The sequence below is a fragment of the Neodiprion lecontei genome, chromosome 6 (assembly GCF_021901455.1).
Source record: "Neodiprion lecontei isolate iyNeoLeco1 chromosome 6, iyNeoLeco1.1, whole genome shotgun sequence".
NCBI lineage: Eukaryota > Metazoa > Arthropoda > Insecta > Hymenoptera > Diprionidae > Neodiprion > Neodiprion lecontei.
This window is the reverse complement of record NC_060265.1, coordinates 25839324-25863668: the sequence shown is the minus strand read 5'-3', so window position 1 is coordinate 25863668 and position 24345 is coordinate 25839324. Positions and strand designations below refer to the sequence as shown.

Here is a 24345-nt window from a genome sequence, read left to right as displayed (position 1 = left end):
GAGTGTAAAATAAAAGTCGAAACGGCAATAACGATTAAGCCAAGTTAATATCACCTCATACAAACACGAGCTCCGTTGATATCTCTGCAAATCTGACAAAGGCAATTAAAATGCAAGGCGTTGTTACAGTTGCGTTGTCGAAGCTGCACGATGTGCATTGGAAAAAATCATGTTTCACCGTTTGTTTGTGGAGACCGTAAAATGCGTGTGTGCGAGTTGCTAAACGATATTCATCGCGGTATAAAGTTATTTTTCAAGTGTAAATCGTGTCGACGCTTCTGCCGCGCGCACTGAGCATAACACGTGTGTTATAGAGCGCGTAGGAGTTCCTTGACCGCGGTAAAATAATTGACCAAAACTTTGCGATGCAGCGAGCCACGCGAGCAAACGGTGATTCGGAAATCGCTAAGCGTTGGTAGCCAAATCGTTGTATGGAATAAAATTACGCTGGTAAAGATACATTTTTTTCACCGTATTTGCCTACGCTTTTTAATAACTTTTACACAACTCACCGCTTCGGCTGGAAACGTTGCGTCATGCGAGTCACAGAATTCCGAGAATATTTTTTTGTTTAACGATATAAAACAGTGCGGAGATGGGGTCCAGTGAATTTGCAGTTACAGGTATTTGAAGTATCGATCGAGACGGCTGGATCTACTTGACAAATAAAAGATTCCCGATACTTGCGAGAACATGTGATCTTCGTCGAGATATTGAGACAAAATTTTCCCGACGTCAGTCGCGTGCCACAAATGAAAGTATCCTAGGAAAGACGCGAGAAGTATATAGTATAATATTTAGAACGATATTTTTCACTTGGTCACCGGAGTGTATAAAGAAAATTGTACGCATCGTGTGTGGCTCAGTTCTCCCAAGAAAGTTCTTCCATGAACAACTCAGTTCCCGATAATTCATAGTTTTGCAGTAACGACGAGAATAAATGTGTGGAAAAAATATCGTGTGATTCATTGCTTGAAAAAGTGCGGATAAATTTGTTTTCTTTTTTTTTTTTTTTTTTGTTAGTCAAAAAATGTGGCCATGGAAAAGGTTTTCTTGTCACGTAAGTTTCGTTAATCCATACCGTGTTTTAATTCGGTATTCGAGAAAAGAAAAATTGCATTCATTTAATCCTTCCGCAATTGATCCGCGGTTTCGAATACCGTTCATTGACGTTATTTGATCTTCATTTGCGAAATAGCGTTAAAATCCTTCGAACGTTTCACAGATTGTGATCCTGCTACTGTCCAGCCGATGGAGCACTGCCTCGACAAACTCGTCAAATATTGATAAAGAACCGGATCAAGTGGCTGCAAAATCGGTCGCTAGATTGCAAAACATTACCGCAAATCACTCGACCTTGGAGAGGCCTTTCCAAGAGGTGGATGCCACAACGATTCGTTACGAAAATGCTAACGGTTTCGTGCCAATAACACCGGAAAGCGATACTCTAACCGCAGAAGAAGAAACTATCGTAGTAGAAAATCGTCTTGACAAAAATTTTAGCACCGAGGAGCATCTCTCTCTTTTTATAAGAGAACCGGGTTACCCGAAATCGGAGGAGAAATCGTTGGAAAATGATCCGTTTTACTCAACCGAGGCGAGAATTTTCCTCAGCCTGACTCAGCCGTTTTCCAACAGAAGGTCCTCCGACTCTCAGGACTCGACGGATGACTTTGAATTATTGAAAATAAATAGTCATACTCCAACCGTGGCTGATTATCAGAATTTTTACAACAGCCTTACCGGATCTAATCAAAACTCACGTAACAGAGAGAAAGTTAATGATAATAGAGAAACGCGCTACTACGAAGATCGGCGAAATCACGAGAGGGAGAAAAATTATTTCGACGACGTTAGTGGCCGCGGTAAGAAAACGGGTAATTATAACGGGATAAATTACGGTGAAAATTTAGGCCCTCAAAGCCAAAGAAACGCGGCAAGCAATGATCAATTTTTCTCCTACAACCGAATGAACGAAGACCGGAGTAAAAATGGGTACAAAGAATTCACCAACACCTTTTCACCCGTGGAAACCCTGGATTATAACTCTCAGAAGGAGGAAAATACACAAAGTATTTCACACACGAACCAGCAGCAAAACTACGACAACCAGCCAACGAATCCTCCTGCAGCTCGTGTTGTCACTCACCGCCAGAGACACCCGAAGAAGAAATCTTCCCAGAGCGGACGCAGACCGAGGCTAAACGCAAAGCAACACTCGACGACGAAGGCCAAGACGATTTCAGACTTCGATAACATATTGCCTGGGAGTCAGAGCTACGACGATTTGATCCCTCGCCCCGAAGAACCGGCGAGCTACTTCGAGCACGAAGCACTATTCAACAGGGAAGAGAGCAATCATCACTACGAGAAGACCGAGGAGTCGAGGGACTTGTCCGATGAGAATTACGAGTACGTAGAGGTGACGGAAAAGCCGAAGCGATTACGGAAACAGAGAAGAAGGCCAAGTCACGTTGTCGACTCGACTCGACTCCCAAAAGAACATAGAGACTTCGAGGGCTCGGTGGACATCGAAGAGACCGAAAGACCGAGGACTCGGTTTAGGCCGAAAATTCGAAACCATAAACCGAAGCCAAATGCGTGGCTAGAAAGTGAGAGTCCGATAGGGGAAGAAGAGGTGGACGAGGGAGGATACGAGGTACCTGCAACGGACTCCGAGGACGGGAAGCAGAGGTTTTATAATAACCAAAACAAGAAATCTAAGGGAAACAGCTGGGCGAACATCAGTCCGAATGTCGAGATATCCCACTCTAGTGGTATAGAAATTGATCAAGTTGAAAAGCCGAAGCTTGTTTTACCGGTAAAGGTCAACATCGTTCCCGTAGCGAATTTCGATCATGCCACTGCCCTGGGCAACAGTCAGGGCTTTGATTTGTCGAATGCGGTTTTGCAGAATTTCGTCACTGCAACGCCTGTCGCGTATAATAACGGTCCAACGGTCGCTCCTATCGCTCCAATTTTGAACACACCCCAAACTATTTTGGGACATAATCTCGGAAAGAATACAGCAAGTTTTCAAAATTCGAACGTCAAAGTACAACAGTCGGTTCCGGAAGTAATCGTTGGGCAAAACACTTTCCAGAATCCCGTACAAACCGTACTGATACCCCAACAAAGTTATCAAACCACGTACAAATTCGGACAGAATGTGAGAAGCCCGTTTTTGTTAAGCAATCAAAATTCTTACCAGCAAAGCTCGAACGCCAATCAAAATCTACAACCTGTCACTTTCGATTCGCCGATTCAAACCGCGGCGCATAATCCCAACCAAAATTTACAAAACTATCAAACTTCCAACGGTAATCAAATTCAAAACCTTCAGAGCAATTCGCAGTTTCTTAACCCTCATCCTACTCCGCAAACTTTTGCAAATATCCAACAAAACGGCAGCCCATCTGTCCCCATTAACAACGTTCAAGTAAACCACCACGGTTTGCAAGGACAAAATTTGCCACCTGGTCACAATTTGTACATGGTGCACGGTCCGGCTGTAACTTATTCGACAACACCGAGTTATCTGGCGAATGGAAACGTGAGGGTGACAGAAGACATTGGTAAAAAAACTGGCAGCCCGGGATCAAACGGGCAATATCTCGCCTCGGCTAGTCTGGCAGTTGGTGATCAGATTCAGAATCAAATCAACGCTCAAAATTTAAGGTCTCAGTTGCAAGAGAACTTCTATCAAGCCTTTCGCCACGAGAATTTGCTACCGAAAACGAAAGAAATCGCCCAAAGCGCCGAGCTTGCACCGACCTTGTTGAATTTCTACAACCAGAACGACGCAGGCGAGCAAAACTCGAACCAGCATCATCAGGTCGAACAAATATCTCAGGCGTCAAATGCGATCGCCCAGACTTACAAGGAGCAAAATCAGCAAATACTCAAAGTAGCGAATGAGATATTTGAGAGCACTTTGAATCAGCTGAAAGAGCTGCAAAAGAATCAGGCCCTGAGGGCCAGCAGACTGGGAAATCCTAACGTGCAAGTTTTGGCCAACGGGGGTTTTGCAAAGGCAGGCGATTCTCAGGCCCAGTATTTAGGAACGAAAAACGTTGAGATTCTTAATCCTAATATCAGACCGAGTCTTCCTGACCACATGCTCAAGAACACGTTTGAAAAATCAAACGGTTTTGGGGGGGCTAGTTTGACAACCCCGTTTCCAATCTTCGCTACAACCGAATTCGACACGTCTCTCAGAGTCCCGAATCTGTCGACCATTGGGCCCCTCTCGGCTCACAGCTACCTCGGTTCATTGACGGAACGTGGAGTTAAGGACAATGACCAGAAGACATCGCCGACGACCAACTCAAAACCGAACACTCCCGAGACGTATAATCCGATAAACTTTGTACCGAGCACGGAAACTTTGAAAGCCCAAAAAGCTCTGAACAGTAAATACAACTTCCATGAACCTCTGCTTCAGGGACTGAATTTGGTGCCGCTGATTCCAGGCGGTAACTTCTACAAGAACTCGTATTTTTCCAATAACGATCTCATCTCCAAGCCAAAGCTCACCTCTGACCTGCAAAAATACGCGGAGGAAATGTTCAAAGAATCTCTGAAGACGACATATAACACGCAGAAATGGAACAACGATCACAAGGCTCAGAGTTCGGACATTTCCACCGTCACAACGTCCCCAAAGCTCAACGACGATATCCGCAACGTCAAGTTTTCCGCTCCTGACATCAAACCGAGCAAGCAGATCCTAGAGGCCCACTTCACTAACTCTGGTACCGAGGTCGGGGACGTCCAATCCTTCAAAAAACTCCCAACTCAAACGCCAGATTTCACAGAAGTCAAGCAATCACCACCAGTCTCCCTGGAACCGGTCAGATTCTACTATAAACCAAACATCCACCTAACCAGACCCACAATCTCGGACCTGAATCATCCGGAGTTTAACTTTGACCCGGATATTGGCCAGGTAGATTTTATCCACGAATTCCTGACACCACCCAAGCCGAATGCATTCGTCTCGAAGAGCCCGTTCAACGAACCGATTTCCAAGAAAAGACGGGTACCCAAATTGCCGGCTTCCGATAGCGGCAAGTCGAAATATCCTGGCAGACCGCGACGTCCTGGAGTGGTGATAGAAGCAGCCGCGAGCAACGTAGCTCACCATAGTTCCAGCTTTGATACTCCGAGGCAGGAATTTCTCCAGAGTAGACCTACGTCGTTCAATCACGAAATCCAGGAGTTCGAAGCCGATTATCAAACCTCATACTCGGGACTGCGAGGACAGAGTTTTCCGAACTCGAGGTACCCCAGCCTTACCACCTCTAGTCCGGTCCCCGATGATTACCACAAGCCCGGCTTTCACAACTTCGATTTCAACCACCAGAGAACGCACAACCTGATGGGATTGTTACGTAAGAACAAACGGCTGCCGGCTGGAAATACGAAGAATCACTTCGGGAAGAAGGAAGGAATAGCGGTGGAGGGAGAAAGGGGGTCTCAAAACGACACGGAGCGTCGGGATGAGAGGAATGCCGAGTTTCCCACAGAGAGATCAAAAACATTCGAGGAAAAATCGGACCTCAAGATTTTTGAGGCGATGAACACGAATTCGACGCGAACGCAAAAAAGCGGGGTTCAATAGCTGCTGCGTGTGAATTAATTATACTGTCGCATAGATTGTATGAATAATTTAGACGTTCCGTTATGTAGTTGTTGATTGTTTGAGCGCAGTCTTTTACTTGCTAGAAATTTGGCGATTCAAGGTGAGCCTGACAAAATCGCGTGACGAGTCGATAAAACAAATACTTGAGAAACGGCGCTTCGCAACTGTTGCTTGCCAATGCATTTGCAATTTTATAAGTGTTATACGAGGCGCTACTTTGCAATTACAATATAATATTTGTTTTATTGTTCAATCGATTACACACAGACCTTGAGTAGAATTAACAGAACTCGTTAAATTTCAATTCTCGATCGCGATAATATTAGCAGAAACTGCTGACTAAATAAAACGCGACGTACAAATTATCTTATAGTAGTGAATATTTTCTGTATTTTTTTCTTCCGTTTACGTACGCAATATTATCAATTAGAATTTACGATTAGTTTTAAGCTCGAATTAGGACATCCCGATGGATTATATTGACTGAATTATTTTGTTATGATTTATACTCTAATGCTTTGTACATAAGGTAACCAATGAAAATAAAAAAAACATGAGCTTTATAGGATTGTTTAACCAATGGGAAATTCCTGTCACGGTTTCCCAGAAACACTCGGTGTAAATTTCATTTTAACCTCGAGTAATTTCGTCGGCCGTTCGATCGCGAGAAATTGATTGCGTTAAAAGTGAAAATTGAAGGAACCGGAATAGACTAAACGAACATGACAATCATTTATGCAAGTCATGAAAAACGAGAGTATCGATTGTTGTTTATACTGCTCTCACTTCTTGCGGCCGGTATGCAAATAGGTAATCATCAATGACAAACAACGTTAAATTAATTGAGTAGATGCGGGGTTAACGCTAAGTTAAATTACCCGAACGTGTTTGTTTTCACGAATCAAGTTAGTTTTCACTTTCATAGAGCGTAACTGCATTCTGCAGTTACTGGAAAAAGCTAAAATGACTTCAGTCTTCGAGTGCCACATTCTCTTTCCAAATCTATCTACCTTGGATTCTGGGTAATAAGCATTTCAGTGGATCGCTGCTCCGTGACCACAATACCACATATTTCTTAGGTTCAATGGTATTCGTAACAGTAGATCAGAAAGATAATTCCAGTTATGTCGTAACTTTGGCTATAGCCTAGCAATCGCGCACGTTTTTTACTTAAAACAGATTATTCGCCAGTCAAAGTTACTCAATATCTTACTCCATCCAATCTATCAATGTGTCATCATTGCGATCGATACCAATCTTCGGATACCGTGCCACCAAAACAGAGGGCTGAAAGGTTTTGTGTCAATCTACACGTATAACGTGCACAACGATCGAAAGAGAGAGCGTTAAATGAGCTCATGATTGTAAAAGAGAATTGCTTTGACAATCACTAACAAACAGGAATGGTGACAGAGTTTCAACGATGACATTTGTATTCGTTATAGAAAGAGATAATCGAAAACACGGATCTAGAAAAAGCGTGAAATATTGTTGTACGGGATCAATCGGCTGAGACGTTGATTATAATATGAACAAAAATTGAACTTGGTCACTATTGGCCAGTACATTATACCCACGTATAACATACCATAACGTCACGCAAGGCCGAACACGCGAACCGAATGAAAAAATTTATCAGCAAATATATTTATACTCGCAATTTCCGGTAGCAAAAGAAATTTTCATCACCGACACGAAGGCAGAGTCAAACGCACAATTATGGTCCGAACGTGCAAATGGAGAGAAAGAAAAACCTTTTTTAAATCTGACGGTGGATAAAATTGAATATACGGCACATAATGCGACGTAGAGTGGAGCAAATAAAAATTTTGCCCACAACTTTCTCAGCACGGCAGGTAAGCAACCTTCATTAGTCATGGAAGAATTTATTTTTTAATACAACCTCATGCGCCTTGAGGACTCGGCAACTGTGATGACAGGCATGCTGTCCGCAACTCGTCCGTAATCTGACGGTGCGGCGCGGCACGGCAGGGAGGTTCGGCGGTTTTTCAGGTTCTCCGTTTTTATACATTTTAGAAAAGTCTCTCTTGTGCTCAGTCGATCCGCATCAGTTGTCTTCGAATATAAAAGAGCCTGGAATAACGAATCACGCCAGTTGGCATCGAGCGATTGAACTGTACGGTATCCGAAAATGGGTACTATGCTGGTACGTTGAAAACAAATGTATTTCACAACCTCGGCAATGTCTGTTAATTCGCATTGGGGTAGATTGTACAAAATATATTCAACATTTCGGCCTCCCGAACCTGTGTGATATAATGATATAAGTGGATATATTGAAGTGTCATCAACAACATGCGCAAGACGCATAGATAATAAATTCTCGCCACCGCGTGATTTCAAAATTTCGACTCTTCGTCTTAATCCACTAACGCTATAAAAAAAAAAAAAAAAAAAAACCGTGACACACCTTTTGCGATAAATATTACCGACCGTTTATTTGTTGCAGGCTTACAGTGCAGCGCTTCTCTTCGCCGCTGCGATAGCAGCGGCATCAAACGATGCGGTTGCCTCTACAGGATCACCAACAGCATCGGTGGCATCATCGGTTGACGCAGCAGAAGCAACTGGACCAAAGTTGAAACGCGGGATCGTTCAAATTGGAACAAAGAGTTGGGCCAGCCAGAACAGCTATCCGTCAAAATCGGTTAATCCAAGCACGAGTCCCACTGCTGCGAGTCCGATCGGTGGCCAGTACATTCAGCAGGGCAGCAGCCCTGAATCAACGGCCGCGTATTCCCCCGCAAAAATCTACGACCAAAAAATAACTTACAACAACCAGAACGCCGGTGCTCAGCAAGCTTCGCCGTATACCAGTCAAAGTTACACGGCGGCTAAAGAGAACTATAACGGAAATGCTGGACAAGGTTATGGAAATGTCGGGTACAGCGCTCCACAGAATCACGGGATTCCAAATCAGGCTGAGAACTCCGGATACACGGCGGTGTTCACGCCTCAAATTCAACCAGTGGCTGCTCAGAACGCACCGAACTTCGGTAGGCTCCAGAACGCGCAACCCTTGACTGGCCTATCTCAGGCCCAGAACGCCCAGAGCGGTCAGATCCAAAGTGCAGGAATATTCAACACCCCGTACTACACGATTTTTACCACTGGTGCTGCCCCCGTTGAAAATCAGCAGAATGCCGGATTCTTGCAGGCGCCGTTCGAGCAACAAGAAGCCCAGAAGTCCCAAGTGACTTACGCGCCAAATCACCAGACGGTGTCTTACATCGATCCGAGCTTGTTCTCTTACCCGACTCAAGAAGCAACGAGCTATACCCAAGCCTCACCTTACTTCCTGCAGCCGAGTCCAGCTCTAGCCGCATCTTCCCAAGTTCAGCAAAACGCTCCAAAGACCAATATTCCGGAGCAGAGGAGTTCAGATTTTTCACAGATGTACGCACCGTACCATCAAAGCGCTTCCAACTTCATACCGGCTGTCCAGCAGAGCGCCAGTTTGGGTCCAGTGACCGTGGACTTCGAGGGTAAGAAGATACCGCTACCACTTCTTCAGCTGCAAAGCGCCAAAGACTTCCCGGGCTTTGCTCAGGTCATCCACAGTCAGCCAATTGCTCTCGAGACCGCCTCGCCAGCTCAAGCGCAAACTGAATTCAACTTCCTTGCCGACTTCACCAAGAGCTTGACGCCGAATCTTCTGCCGTTCCTAAACAACCAACAACCTAGTCAACCTCAAGTCATTCCCGTAAAAAGCGCCAATGGCAGTCCTCAGTTCCCACAGTACAAGGGTGCCAGTATCAACACTGGACTAGGTTACAACCAGGAAAGACCCGCAGCAGGTAGCTACCAGCACATCAAGAGTCAACCCCAACTCCAGTTCGGCGGGAAACCAGCTCTGCCAGTAGTACCAACAGCGCCAGCAGCACCAGCCGTACCAGTTATTCGTCCAGTATCTTCCGTAGTTCATCACCCTTCGGTAAGCGGTAGACCCTTGGGAGAGAATCGAGATGACGTTGAAATAATCAAGAAGAAGAAGCCGCCCGCGCCTGACCCGCACGATTTTGACGAGGACGAAGTGGACGAGGGTACGTGGCAAAAAACTACCACCTCCTTGGATTGGTTCTAATTTGTTATTTTTCCAGGTTACAGAGCGATCGAGAGGGAGTACGGTCCTCAGCACGATGACGTAGAGGACGAATCACCGCATCGCGGATCGTACGTCAAGGAGTCCAGCGCGGAAAGTGACTTCAAGCCGTCCACCGGTTACCCCTTCGAGTCGTACGAGGATAAATTCGGCAGGTACTCAAAGCCTTCGTCGGACGAAGAAGCCGAAGACGACGGACCGTCGTCGAGGTATCATCACCACTCGTCTGCCGACGACGATGACGACTACGACGGGCACTCAACGACCCACCACGCCAATTACAGATCACCGCAATCCAGACCAAGCAGGTACGAGTACCCGGGAGAAGAGAGCCGGAAGAACGAGCGACAAGAGCAAGCGGAGGAAGAAGGAGAACTCGCGGCGTTTAATTCCTACGGGCAGGATTTCGAACAGGAATTCGAAGACTCGTACAAACGAGAACTCCCGCAGAGCAGTAAGTAGGAAACGAATTTTGCCGAGTATACGTTAGATTCGGTTCTCATTGAATGACGATTATCCTCGAACTGATCATCTGATCTGTGTCTCCAGAATACGTCCACGTAAAGGAGGTACCGGAGATCGAAGGCACCGAGCCTGTTACAAGGTACAACTCTAAGTCCAAAGAGTCTCGTCATCAGGCCCACGAAGAAGAGCCCGAAGAGAGCAGAAACTACGGCAGTCACTCGTCGCAAAAGTACCGAAAGGGTCCGAAGAGCGGTGACAGCGAAGGTTACGGGTCGAACGTCCGATCCTACAATAGATCACCGAAGGTAATTCACGAAGACTCATTCGGCTACAAGAGTCCCAAGAGCCAACAGTATTCGAAGTACAAAAAGAGTCCCACCGGAGACTCGTATTCCGCAGTGAAGAAGTCGCCGAAGAAGGAATCTTACGTTAAATCGAGTAGGTCGTCCTACAAGTCGCCGGAGAACGACAACGGATACGAAAAGGGTGACTCTTATTCTTACTCGACCGGAAGTGCATGGAAGTCGGACAACAAAAAGGCCCCGGAATCCCGCGATTATCACGGCCACGCAAGTACCGCTGTAAAAACTCTGGCACAACCGGATTCCTCGTTCAGTTTTGACGCGTTCGCGATTGATCCAAGCAGCCCGAAAATCGTGCATGATCTGACCGGGATCTAATCGGTAGATTCAACATAATTATAACCCTCACTAGACTGTAATTAATCCACAGCGAGACGAACCACAGAACCAAATTAGTCTGGGCTTATAATCAACGCCTCGAGTGACGACGGATGCTCTCGTTCGAAAGGGTGAAAAAATGCTAAATTCCATTTTCACTCGACTCTTTTAGGCTTCAAGACAATATGGCTCGATTAAAAATGCTTAGGAAATCGAAAGCCACGTACGATGTTAATTTGTTGTATAGTATATACTCGGTATGTTTACAAATGTGTTAAGTTTTTACCCTCGGGCTGTTCCAGCGGTACTTTGCCACTGGTTGAGCAGATAATTGCCGATTTCGACCACTCTTTTTGCGAGTTCAAAATATCGGTAAAAAATTACTCCCGAAATATTATAGCGCATTGAAAGATTTTGTTTTCGAGTTACATGAATTCGACTTTCGAGTCAAATATTCAAGACGTTGTAGCAAAAAATTATAATTTCGTTCTTAAGAATCCGAACTAGTCTTAAAATTTAGCTAACTTTGTGCTTCTGTGTGCAAAATCGATGAATATAAATATAGACAGCTGTCATGATATTTGATGAAATTCCTGATAATCTTACAGCTGTGCAGCTTCACCCAATCTAATGAAAAATTTTCTGATGTTTTGAAAATATGTTTCATGCGGCATGAAAACACTTGTAGTGATCCTACAAGCGTTCAGAGCGAGTATGACTAGAAAAATATAATGTTAATACTTTTTTTGTTACGAAATAAAATGCAAGTTGACCATACATTTTGTTCGCTGTTAATTATAATACCAAATAACAAACAAAATAACAATTTTCGAGATGTCCTTAATCGAGGTTCGTATTTGAAAACAAAAACTTGGCAGGAAATTCAACCAAACCCGGTGATAATCGCATTTCATATACGGCTCAATTCTGCTGGAATAACCCTTCCGTTTTATACTGTAAATTGGGTATTTCAAAATGAAACTTTCTCTAAAAGCTCTGTTTTCTTTTCTAATTGTAAGTCTCTTTCTCCACGGTTGTTAAATTATCTCCAACATTGATCGGTTTGATAAACGGTTCGCACGATCTCTACAAATAAACGAAAATGGATAAGTACATAATATACTTTACCGATAGACGGTGCAGGTGGATATCTGATAAGGTGTAGGTTGGTACGATCTAAAATTACCAGCTGTCTTCCGAGTTCCGTGTAACGCACAAGCAGAAGAGGTATTCGCGAAAGGCATCACCCAATCTTTTGCAGTAGGAAGCCAAGGCCTATAATTTGTCCGATACAGGGACCCGTATTTTTACGCAAAACTCTGTAATACGTAGTTTTAATTAACTCCGTAATTACGTTAACAACCATGGGCGTGTTTCCCTGTGTCTTTCTTGCGGTATATAAGGGTCGGATCGTCGGGATAAAGTCGCCAGTGCCATCACCGAGGTATCAGCAAGATGAAGACCGCTCTATTGGTAATTCGCGCCAAGATTTATGAAAATAAAAAGCTGATACAAACCATACTTTTTGTAATGTCGAAATATTACATACAGATTCTCCTGTCCGTCTCAATGGCTGTCGCCGTTACGGAGATCCAAAGGTCCCCCGATTCCAAGCCCAAGGATAAACGCGGTGTCTCAGCTTTCGGAGTCCCAGGATATGACGTCTTCGGAGGAACTCCAGCCTTTGGATCCACCGGATGGGCGCCTGTCGGCTACGCCGCTGATGGATGGGCCAGCCCTGACGCAGCTTTGGGTCAGATTCAGCTGCAGGCAACTCACGACATCGCTCTCCAAGTGAGTGAACGGTCCCGAGAGATACCGACGAAAAGACTGAAAGAAAAATCAGCTTTTCTGATTGGCAAAAGGTCGTACCAGCATTAATTCGACTTTTCGTTTGAATTAAAAGGCGTTGAGAGATCTCCCGATGGGTACACCGAGCATCGCCTATCCGCCGGAAGTGATCCGGGCGATCCAGCAGGCGAAGGATGCGAGTCGCAACGTCCTTGTGGCTCAGCAAAGAGTCGCGGATGCCAAACAGGCCGCTCATCTTCAGCAGAAGATCGCCATCGCCAAGGAGGCGAACGCCAGAGAGACGGCTCACAGGTGACTGTACAGTTTCCTTGACTTGATCCTGAAACATGAATCATCTTTTTGTTACCATCTAATATTTTCGCGACAAAGGTCCCAGGAAATCGCAGCCCATGCTATAGCCGAGGCCAGAGCCAGTGCCAGACAGCTGGTTGCTTCCCAGCAGAGACTCGCGACCCTGAAGGACGCGGTTGCAGCTGCCCAAAGAGTCGCTGCGGCCAGAGAAGCCGCCGCTGCTGCAGCCATCCAGAGAACAGCCACGGCCACAGCCGCGGAACTGAAGAAACAAGACGTCGATAAACAGATCAGTATCAGTGAAGAAGAAGCCAGGGTGCGTTGGCATTTTTTCCATTAATTCGCTTACAATTATTGTAAGATGTTTCTAATTATTCAGCTAGTGTCACGGGCATGAATCGGTAATAACAACTGTTTTCTTTTATTTTACAGCAAAAGGACATCGTTGCAGCGAAGGAAAATGCCATCGCTAACGCACTGCAACATGCAGCGGCAGAGAAACCGTCGTATCCTCCATGGGGATAATCGATGCTCCGATGTACGGATCGGATAAGAAATTATTCAGAAGCTAAAAAAATACTTCAAGAGACTGCTGATTATACGCATTCAATGTAATCAACCTACTTAATAATTACCAATACAAGCTAACAATAAGTGGTGATGGTGTAAGGCCGTTGTTAGGCGTTTTTATATTGACTTACATGTTTATATTATACTCGTTACCAATAAAAGTTAATCGACCACCAATTTAACGTGTTATTCTTCATCACAATCAAATTCAGCGAAGCACTCGCTGCTCCGAATCAAAAAGCGTTACCACATTACCTCGAAAGTTTTGCAAATAGACATTCGACACAATTCCGATGGCAAAAAAAGGAGCAAACCGAATGGGGACGAATAAAGGTTCACGCTGAGTTTGGTCGCATTAAACTTTGAAAGAGAGCAGCATGTTTTTATGTCGGCAAATTCAAAGGTCAAGAGGTAAGCACCGGAAAATATGGAACGCTGGGTTAGACAGGCGCGCTAAATCAAAGCGTGATCCGTGTTTCACGGACGTATCTTCAAATGAGCTTGATGTCAAAATACTTTCAATTTGATTTTGCCTTAGATATTTCGTGCCTTCAATAGCCTTGTCTATTCGAGATCAATCAATCAACGAACTAGCGATTTGAGCAGCTTGTGTGAAGAGCTCTTCAGGTGCCGCAAGCTCACAGCGAGTAACACGCTTGTGTTAAAAAAAACTAAAACAAACAACCGTTACAAATTGGCATCACGCTGTGCTGCCGCGGGTGAATATCAAAGGAAAACAGCTTCGAGCCATGTATAGATGCACGGCAGCTAACTATAAGACCCGTGGCCACATCATCGACGAATAATTGATCCAATTATTAATAAGATGGGATAAATTCAGAGGTGGATACATAGAGCAGATTAACCGCAGCCAAGGCTAAAGGAAAGGTGAGGTAATGACATTGCTCTAACAACGGTGGATAATTGCAGTGAAAGTATAACGGTCACTACTCGAGAACCGTCAGGCAAGGCGCTCAATACCGGAAACACCTTACCAGGAGAATCAACTTATAAGTTCATCGACCAATTGCCAGTCACCTAATGTCATCTTATCTCGATTCTATCATCGAGCAAGTCTTGACACTGTACAATATACATTCTTAAGTTTGGCGGCTCTACAGTTTCAGGCTGTCTAAAACGCTCCGCTGATAGAACGAGGCTAAAATTTAATACCGATCAAGAAGCTCGGCTACTCCTCGAATTAGAATCCTGCAACTTGGATCCCCGAGTGGTGAACATCATTTGGGGAGTGAAAAGCTTCACCTTTCGTACTGGGATTTGGACGAGTGTCCGAGAGCCAGGATCTAAGTGTCGGTCGTTAAAATAGAACCAAGCAGAAAAGTCGCGCCTCCTTAACGGCGACCAGATTGGAAGCCCTGACCGCCGTAGGTACTTTCATTTGCGGTTTTTTGATCTCTTTCGATCTATTTGCTCGTGGTATCATTTTTACATACTTTCCTTTCATCCGTGTTGGACATTCACCGCCCATCCGGTACTCTCACTAGCCACCGACCAGAACCCTGTCTCCGCAAAATTACACTCCTCTCTAATAACACTCGTGTTTGGAAGGAAATCTCAGATTGCGTGACTTCAAATCCGAATCAATTATCATTCGGTTATAAATCGATTATACATAACTTGCGTCAATTCTAAGGCAATTCATCATCCACGGTATGACGAGTATTCGAAATTGTAAGTCAGGTGAATCCGAGACGGATTTTCGTTGAAGTTCATGGTAACGGGATCAACCGCAATCTTCTTAATTACTTCATCGTTTTATATTTCAGGAGTCGATGATCCTTTGATCTTTGGTCAGTGCAACAGTCAGCAACCTAAAGCGGCACTTTCATTGCCATTGATTCGCGTATTTATACCTGTCGCCCGAGGCGTTTTCTTTATGCAACCTCTTACTTTTTGCACCACGAGTTCTCACTCTAGATATATACGCACAAATGGAAGTTCGACTTGCCGTGCAGTGCGAGGCTTTTACCTGCCGGAAATTACCGTCGTGTCCGCAAAGCCGAAACCGTCGCGTCAATTAATTAACATCGTTACTAAAATGACCCTCGGGACAAATTGACGATCTTTTCCGCGTTGTCGCATTGAAGTAAATGTTTCTTACTTCAAATGACCCAGCACGTGTGTCTCTGTTTAGAATCAAATGAAAGGATAGGAAGATATAGAAACCACATAAACGACTCTTCGTTTAAAATCTTGGAGGCTTTCTCGCGATTATAATTTATACATCCAGCGACTCGAAATATGGAGAACATACCTACCTGATATACACGATTGTGTCAAGCGTTCGGAAATTCCAAACTTTCATAACAGGAAGCGTTTCTACAAGGGCAGTATACTCAGTTATAGCTATCGCGGTTACGAATTAAAAGGGTATACATTAAATTAAACCTCGCAGAGATATAAAGCCATAACTTTCAACAGCAGCTCCACATCCCGCGGTATAGTATCATTAATTGCTGTTCACCGTAAAATTCAAATCATAAGATTATGATCAATCTACTACATGGACTTTCGGACTGAAATATTTAACTCATCCCACTGCGAGTCTCTTCCAAAGGAAGCGTTTCTCCAACAGTGAGATAATAGCACTTTCTTAATTCTCTCATGGAATTCATTTGATGATTATCATTTGATGTATCGCCGAATGAAATTATACCGCATCGAAATAGATTTCCCGAAGTGAGGAAGAACGAAAGTGATCATAAACGTATAATATGTCTATTATGAATATCGCTGTTAATAATATCGAATACAAATGATACCATCGGGCGCATCGATGGTCGTTGATTCTTGTTGCATTTCACCGGACAAGCGGAACGAGCAAACGAGCAAACAAGCAAGCAAGGCGTTGCCGAGTACTTGCCTGTAAGTAAAATAAAAAGAAAAACACGATTAAAAAGGAAAACACTTTCGTTTCAAGCGCAGAACGACCGACGTTCACCTCTTTGCATTACACAAAGGCTGAAGACATTATTCGATCATGACGACTTCGATTCCGTCTCGAGTCGGAACCGCAACGATCCCGAGGAGTTCGATGATCGTCGGGTAAAATGACTGGAGCATTTTCTCGCGACATCAAAAGTCAATGAGACACATGTGAAGATACGACTAGGGCATCTAGGCGGGCGCAACACGTCGCCAATAAAACGGACGGCTCGGTATAAGCTACAGTCCGGTTTTCGCAGAGCGGAAATCCGATCGAGAGGGGAGAAAGCTACGCTATAAAAACGACGGTTCATCGGTTCGTGACTGTAGTGTCCCATCGGCGACTCATCTGGAATAATATTTCCCATTAAATAAAAGAAAAATGATCATTTCCGTGAGTAAACATATCCAATAACTCTGAAAACATATCGATTATCTTTTCGACGTCGTTGAATTCCGATCGACGATCGCGCGGTGATACGTTTGCTCGAAAAATTTCGCGACTGGCGAAAGGAGCTGATTCTTACCGAGAGTATGCGCTATGCATATAGGAGCCAAGAGATAGTATAACCAATAACCGGCGAAAGGGAAGCTGCTCTAAATGTTTCAACTTTTTGCACCGATCTACTCATTCGCTCGCTACACGCTCGGACATTGTTAATTCAACCACGCTTTTTTCGACGACACTGCATTCCTCAACGTTATGTTTGAGATAATTGAACACTAAAGTAAAACGATCAGCTTCTGTCGCCAACCTATTCACTCGCTGTAACCTACCCTAAGGAAGAATGACCGTTGTCATTAGATCGAATTCAGACGTAGATCCGTACAGCATGAGAATTTTGCCTTCAACGGTATTGTACTCATGAATATATACTCTTTCAGGTTGTCGCAGTTCTCTTGTTAGTTACGACCTGCAGTCTGGCCAGTGATTATTCCACCGGAGGTTGGCAAGGGTAAGTTTATAAATTGATCGTAAAAATATTCTCAAATTCATACTGTAAAAAGAAGAAATGAATCGTGTCATTCGACTCTCGATTTCTACCGAATAACTGTCAGGTCATAACATATGTAAATCATAAACGAAACGGGCAATAAAAAACAGAATTATGATTCATTTGCATAGAGGCACGTGCCACGAGCTAAACGATATTAGGTGTAAAAAAAATCACCGAGTGAAATAAATCTCTGCTCATGTTACCATTACGAGTACTATAATTCGTAGTTAAGCGTAGACACGCGTGGCGTGTTATGGGTGTTATTAGCGGTTAATTACGACCTTGGAATATAAATTTCAACGATGTTAATCGTCGATTTCGTTCAACAGAATCGGCTCATCGGGTTCGTACGGCAATATCGATCATGGAACCGGAGCCGCCGACCTCGGCGGGCTGGATAATTACAACCAGGGGAGCTTGCAGCATCAGGAAACAGCGTCTTACGGCTCCTACGGAGGCTCAGGACTGGAAGGCTACGGAGGCGGTCAAGTTGTCGGATACGGGGGTGGATACGGTACCGGTCAGGGCATAGGATACAGTGTCGGAGGAGGAAACGTCGGACTCCATGGAGCAAACATCGAATCGAACTACGGAGGAGGATACGGAGGACTAGGCGCAGCTAGCATCGAATCCAACTACGGTGGAGGATACGGGGGAGTCCAAGTGCAGCATCACCATGCTCAAACGATACCGCTGGGTCAGCACATCGAAGTGACCAGACCAGTCGCCGTTCCCGTTTACAAGGAAATAGGTAACAGCTCGGAGAATTTTCAAATATACTTATTGTATATCTGATGCGGATGGACACGTGCAGTGACGCCAATATTTAAAATTCGTTTTTCAGGTGTTCCCGTCGCCCAGGCTGTCGCCATAGCCATTCCTCACCCCATAGCGGTCGGGGTACCGCAACCCTATCCGGTCCACGTTCCCGTCGCACATCCGGTACCCGTTCCCGTGGTAAAAACGGTCGCTGTACCCGTCGAGAAGAAAGTCCCGTATCCAGTGGAGAAGATAATCCCAGTGCCAGTTGAGAAGGCGGTTCCAATTAAAATCGAGAAGCATATACCGGTACCAGTTGAAAAACCGTACCCCATACACATCCCAGTTTACAAGCACGTGTTCCACAGAGTCAAGAGTCACGGATGGAGTCATCATTAAATGCCATGAATAATGAGTCCATCGCTCGTTTTGTTCTTTGAAACATTTTGGATTGTTTGTTGTTTGTTTGTTGTTTTTGTCATTTAATTTTTTTTATTTTTACTTTTCCCGATGACTTGTTGTTGTTGTTGTTGTTTATGTAACTTGAACGCATGCATCTCATTTTTAGTATATATGATTAGAGCTGCAGGGATAATATTTCGACGAACGTACCAAAGGCGTGATTTATCAGGACCGCCGCCTTTCGTCGCCTTTTCATTAACTCACAATCAGTGTGTGACGTTTATACACACTGCTAAGCCATGACCATATTACACACCCGTTCTTTGAATGCGTGCGTAATAGCATAGATAGTGTTAAGATACGTATTAATTTTGTACATATTGTTATACTTGATTTACGAAATAAAAAGTTAATTTAAATATAATTATACAAAGAAACTCTTTCTGATTTACTTCCCTATAAGAATAAGAAAAAAAATTTGCGTACGGTGTAGAAATTGATGAAAATTTCACTCCCAGATGTGGAACTCGTTAAAAAAAACGAGTAAACTATCTTCATTGAAAATGGAGCACATTTGTAAGAAAGCTTATTGATCGAAAACTGCCAGCCATGGAAATGTATCTCAATGATCGGGTCAAGATTATTAGTTTTCGATACCCTGAAGTAAAAAATTGTTGATTGGCAGAGATGGATGCGTACATCAGAATGGTATGATACCAGTATTATACACGCTCTTCTGGTATAATTAATCATCGACTTCCCCTGACTTTTCCGTTTCTTAATTATCAACACATCAAAGTGATTCTGAAGACGGTAATAGAAAAAAATAACCCGTCATGCTCTCTACACGTGGTGGACTAAATAACTCGACACTCGGATCCAGAATTGAATAATATCTAGCTGTCTGTAAAACGCGGAGTACCGAGTGATTAGTATGATGGACCAAGCCCTCGACGCCTTGACCTTGATGGGCCGAAAACGTCTAGAGATTCCTAGAACTCTTCATTGGTAGTTCCTTTCAACGTCAGGTTTTTTTTTAAGCATTCTAAAAATTTGTGAGGACTGTTTTTGAGATTTTTAAGCCACAATTTGAGAGCACGTGAATCGGTGAGTGTGTTCAAAAACTTTACGAGACGAGTTGAACCATATTTTTGTATCACAGCTCGGCGCGTCGAATTAACTCATTAAATGGATGGATTTGTGGTTAGAAAAACCCAAGGGACCGGTTTAATTATCAAATGTATATAAATAACAAAATCACGAGTCATTCGGCGCTCATTATTCACCCAGCGTGTAAACGAGAGTAAAAGGATTCTATGCATGGTTTGTATTCAAAGGAGAATTGCGTTAATAGTAAAAGTGCTTCCGGTACCTACGCGTCTTTGGATCATAATATACTGCAAGATGCACGATAGTCTTATGCTGAAGTGCAAGAATGGAGTATACTTCAAGTGAAGAGGGAGGCGCGATACAAGCGTCTGAAAAGTATTGAAAACTGTCTGAATACCGAGGAAGAGAGGATAGTTGAACAAAACTTTACCGGAGCGTGGAACACGCTCTCTTAGCACGGGTTTGAAATTGTCGGACAATCGTTTCCTCCTCGATGTTCAAAGCCTGGTCTATAGTTCTCCTCACCCAATGTAAGATACGGTATATTCCATCGGCAAAGATTTGCGCGCGGTTGAAAGAAAGACGGCGACGTATACAATCGGGACAAAATAAATACCGTAGCAGTGAAAGGCTCCCCGGTATATTAAGACGAGAAATGATCGAAATTGTATCAGTCGTAGAAGCGGCTCACATCACAACAGCAGCCTTAGTGCTCAACGAAAGTTCAAGTCCCTAGCCATGAACAGAATCGTGAGTAAAGCCGATGAACGATCATGATTCGTATAGAAAAGACGAAAAACCGTGCACAGTAAAAAAAACTTGATTTCACTCTCATCGGAACAAAACATTCAATCTCGTTCAACCAAACCTCAAGTTTTACCTAAAGTTTGTAAAAAAAATTACGAATAACGAATTGTCCTCTTATCTTCCAGGCACTTTTACTCTCCGTCCTATCGCTGGCGGCCGCCGCGCCCTGGCAGCCATCTTATCACCCGTATCAATACCAGCCCGAGTATCATTCTCAGGCATTATCGTCCGACGCCAACGGTCAGCAAATATCCATGAGATCCGGTTACGAGAATTTAAGTTCCGGAAGCGAGGGCGGGGGCTACGATTTGGGAGGCCACGGAGGATCGGAAGCATCCATCAGCCATCTAGAGTCCGGTGGTGGTTATGAGGGAGGTTACGGAGGTCACGGAGGTCAGAGCTTCGAGGGCTTTGGTGCCAGCGGTGGCCACGGAGGCTTCGGCGAGAGTCAAGGATACGCCGCCTTTGACAACTTCGGCGGTGATCACGGAGGCCACGGAGGCGAGGGGGGCGGTCACGGAATTTCCCTGGACGGCGGTCACAACTACGTGCAAAGCGTTCCAGTCTCGGAGCACGTGGAAGTAACGAAGCCCGTTGCGGTTCCGGTGTACAAGGAAATCGGTGAGGATTAAGGACAGCTTTACATCCTCGAGAGATTTAGTCAGGGAAAAAATGACTCCGGAGGGTTCTTTTTCGCGATATGATGTATTTGTTGCGATCGATTTCCAGGTGTGCCTGTCGCTCAGCCGGTTAAAATCAACGTTCCTCACCCGGTTGCTGTTGGCGTTCCGCAGCCTTACCCGGTCGCAGTTCCTGTATCCCAACCCGTGCCGATTCAGGTTATCAAAACCGTAGCTGTCCCCGTCGAGAAGAAGGTGCCTTATCCAGTCGAGAAGCACATTCCAGTCGCCGTTGAGAAGCACGTGCCAATCAAGATCGAAAAGCACATTCCTGTGCCTGTATTCAAGCCCTATCCAATCAGGATTCCCGTCTACAAGACCATCTATCACCACGCAAAAAGCGGAGGCGGCGGTGGTCATCACCATTAAATTTTTGTAAAATATGTGAGAGGAGATTGTAGTTTGTTTTCCTGTTTTTTTTTTTTGTATACGTTTTGTGATTTGACGAATCGGCCCTAAAGTCATGGAGAAGTCATCGGTCGATGTCTGTTCTGGTTGTTAAGTTTTTACACATCTATTGTTTTGTATATATTTGATGAAGTGTTGTACTGTTATTGATAATTTTGTTACTAATTATGTTATCTTTTTGTACATGATTTTCTCTTACTGATTAAACGTTGTTGTTTTTCATAATGGTGCGTATCTTTGGCGTTTTACTTCGTGCAAAAATTCTGCGGTCACTTCAAGGCAACGCAACAATTTTTTAGATTACTTATTCATCGGGATCTCGAGAAGGTCGAATCGTATTCCAAGGGCGATAATTCTTCATTATAAAAATCATACAATGAACACGGAACAGCCTTCTCTTGTTGAAAATGAAAAAAATGTTAAACATACACATGTCTATGGTGTGTAAAATAACTGCGATCATCATCTAACGAGAGAAATTTCCGTTTATCAGAGTGCAAACCCAAGAAGAGAAATTCTAAAAAGTGATGCATACAATATATACCTTCTAACGATACCTTTCACCGGTATTCGACAGAAACATACGAAACCGCATAAAAAGTGGTAAATCGGCGACGTCGCAACAAGTTGTACGCGTTGGAAACAAACCGCAATTACAGAATTAAACTGAGTGCAGAGTAACGAAAAATTGCAGGTTGCTTTAATGGTCGTTTTGTTTTTTCATCCTTTCTGTAAAATCACTACACGACAATGGACACGAGGCTCTCACCGCGATAATCACAGGCATCTTTCTTTCTCACGTAATTGGCTCATGCGGGTAATGAGCGGCAGTGCGGTGACTAAATGTCGCGTATTACCGAGGCTGTGCGAAGGGTGCGAATAGAACTTGGCTATGCAACATTATTTCAGGACTTAGTAACTTTCTTATCAACAACGCGTGGAGAAACGTTACCTCGGTTTGAATGAACGGTCTGCATTCGCTGGCAGTGACAGTGACCATAAATAATTGTGCAACACTCCGGGTAATCAATAAACGTTGTATTCAATCTACAGCTAGGCCATTCATGTAGGGAGTGAAATGACTGTTATTACCTTGCAGTATTTTCATCAACCGCTTATAACAGCGTGGCTAAACTCCTATGTACTCAGTCATACGAAGAAGCCATATCTAGTTTAACTAAGTGGATAGTAACTGCAGAGCTGGATCAAGAAAGCCTACCAAAAGTTGTAGCGTGATTAAATCCTATTTAAATTCGTCTTACGTGACCTAATAAGAATTTGGGTGCTCAAGATTTTCTTTTTTTTTTTTATTGAAAGACTTGGTTTTTATACTGCTCTGCTGATAGAACGTCATAGTAGCAGAGCACTAGCAAAAAGTATATCGAAACAACGCATACTTCAGAATGAATGATTCAAGACAGGAATCAAGTGCTCTTTAGGCACTGTTAAATTATGGGTGTAATATACAAAACTATGATCCTCGAATTTTATCTGTAAAAAAATTAATTCACGTACAGCGCTCTTCCGGCTCTCTCTTTTAATTTAATACAAAAATTTTTATCGCTTTCAAAACACGCTGGAATTAAATTGAAATAAATTTTGTCATGTATCTCATTTACGTATTTGCCAGGGTGTCGTCTTTTGCACCCATTAAAACAGAAAAGCGCGTGAAGTGAAATTAACAATTCTAGACTACATGAACGAACTGTCTCACTGTAATAAAAATACGAGACATGTCGGCCTATAGTCTCGACGATGAGTGACTTTACTTTGACTTGACACGAATACGATTCGAACCAGTAATTACAACGATCGACAATAACCATTAATTTATAGTTATCTCCGATCAACGGATGACGAACTCATTAGTTTCTCTTCCGATGATAAACATTAAGATAGCAAAGAACAAAAATGAAGAGATGAAATTACTCCGTGAAATGTGTCAAGCTTATTTAAATTGAACCACTAAGTGTTTCGTGAGCTAATTGATGATAAGTGAAAGTAAATTGAGCTCCAGATTTTTTCTTAAATGTTTTTCACTCGTCTTTACGATTCTTAAGAATGACGGTGAAAAACAAATGAAATTAAATTTTTACTGACTATCAACAGCTGAAATTTATGATTCTCATACACGAATATGCTTGTGCAAAAAGAGTAAAACAAACGCCGACGCGTGAGCGCAAAAAAAAATACCATAAAAATGTCGAATAGGTAAGCGAAGATGCTCTTTAAGGATTTAAGAGCGGTTAACGCGAGACCCGAATTAATTTATCATACATCCCGGGATCATCGCTCAAAATTTCTTACTGTCACGAATTGAACTACATTTAGCTACGCGCGGCATCGTCCGTCAAATGTTAAGCACGCCATTCGATGTAACGGTGTTATTAGAACATCAAACAAACATCTCCCACTGTTTAGGAACAGAATTTAGGTCACATTTAAGATCTAATGAAGTTTTTGACATTGAGAAATCGATCCGTTTGAAACCATAATGTTAACATGATACACAAGGATGGATTTGGAAAAAAATCTAAAACCATCAGGACATTTTTTTTGCCTGATTGTATTACAGGAATATTAGAGGTCAAGAACTCTAGAGCGCAAAGTATAACAGAAAAATAATTAAATAATGGCCAAAGACCTCGGA

General features: G+C 43.6%; 5 protein-coding genes across 5 annotated transcripts; all 5 read left to right on the top strand.

Moving 5' to 3' along the window:
* Positions 1-1030: 1030 nt before the first annotated feature.
* LOC124295181 lies at positions 1031-6180 on the top strand. Its single transcript, XM_046744076.1, has 3 exons — positions 1031-1060; positions 1226-2951; positions 3030-6180. The coding sequence occupies exons 1-3, from the start codon at positions 1031-1033 to the stop codon at positions 5621-5623; spliced, it is 4350 nt and encodes a 1449-aa protein (XP_046600032.1). The 3' UTR covers positions 5624-6180.
* Positions 6181-7761: 1581 nt separating this feature from the next.
* On the top strand, positions 7762-11689 carry LOC107218340. Its single transcript, XM_015656181.2, has 4 exons — positions 7762-7811; positions 8115-9708; positions 9766-10221; positions 10317-11689. Exons 1-4 carry the CDS (start codon positions 7797-7799, stop codon positions 10910-10912), a joined length of 2661 nt encoding a protein of 886 aa, XP_015511667.2. The 5' UTR covers positions 7762-7796; the 3' UTR covers positions 10913-11689.
* A 663-nt stretch (positions 11690-12352) lies between these two features.
* LOC107218074 (nuclease SbcCD subunit C-like) lies at positions 12353-13673 on the top strand. Its single transcript, XM_015655826.2, has 5 exons — positions 12353-12385; positions 12464-12706; positions 12819-13015; positions 13094-13331; positions 13448-13673. The coding sequence occupies exons 1-5, from the start codon at positions 12368-12370 to the stop codon at positions 13538-13540; spliced, it is 789 nt and encodes a 262-aa protein (XP_015511312.2). The 5' UTR covers positions 12353-12367; the 3' UTR covers positions 13541-13673.
* Positions 13674-16838: 3165 nt separating this feature from the next.
* On the top strand, positions 16839-19114 carry LOC107218083 (ATP-dependent RNA helicase dbp2). Its single transcript, XM_015655836.2, has 4 exons — positions 16839-16925; positions 17417-17487; positions 17859-18280; positions 18374-19114. Exons 1-4 carry the CDS (start codon positions 16914-16916, stop codon positions 18685-18687), a joined length of 819 nt encoding a protein of 272 aa, XP_015511322.2. The 5' UTR covers positions 16839-16913; the 3' UTR covers positions 18688-19114.
* A 1321-nt stretch (positions 19115-20435) lies between these two features.
* LOC107218293 (cold and drought-regulated protein CORA) lies at positions 20436-21920 on the top strand. Its single transcript, XM_015656128.2, has 3 exons — positions 20436-20550; positions 20733-21228; positions 21337-21920. The coding sequence occupies exons 1-3, from the start codon at positions 20539-20541 to the stop codon at positions 21654-21656; spliced, it is 828 nt and encodes a 275-aa protein (XP_015511614.1). The 5' UTR covers positions 20436-20538; the 3' UTR covers positions 21657-21920.
* The last annotated feature ends 2425 nt before the right edge of the window (positions 21921-24345 follow it).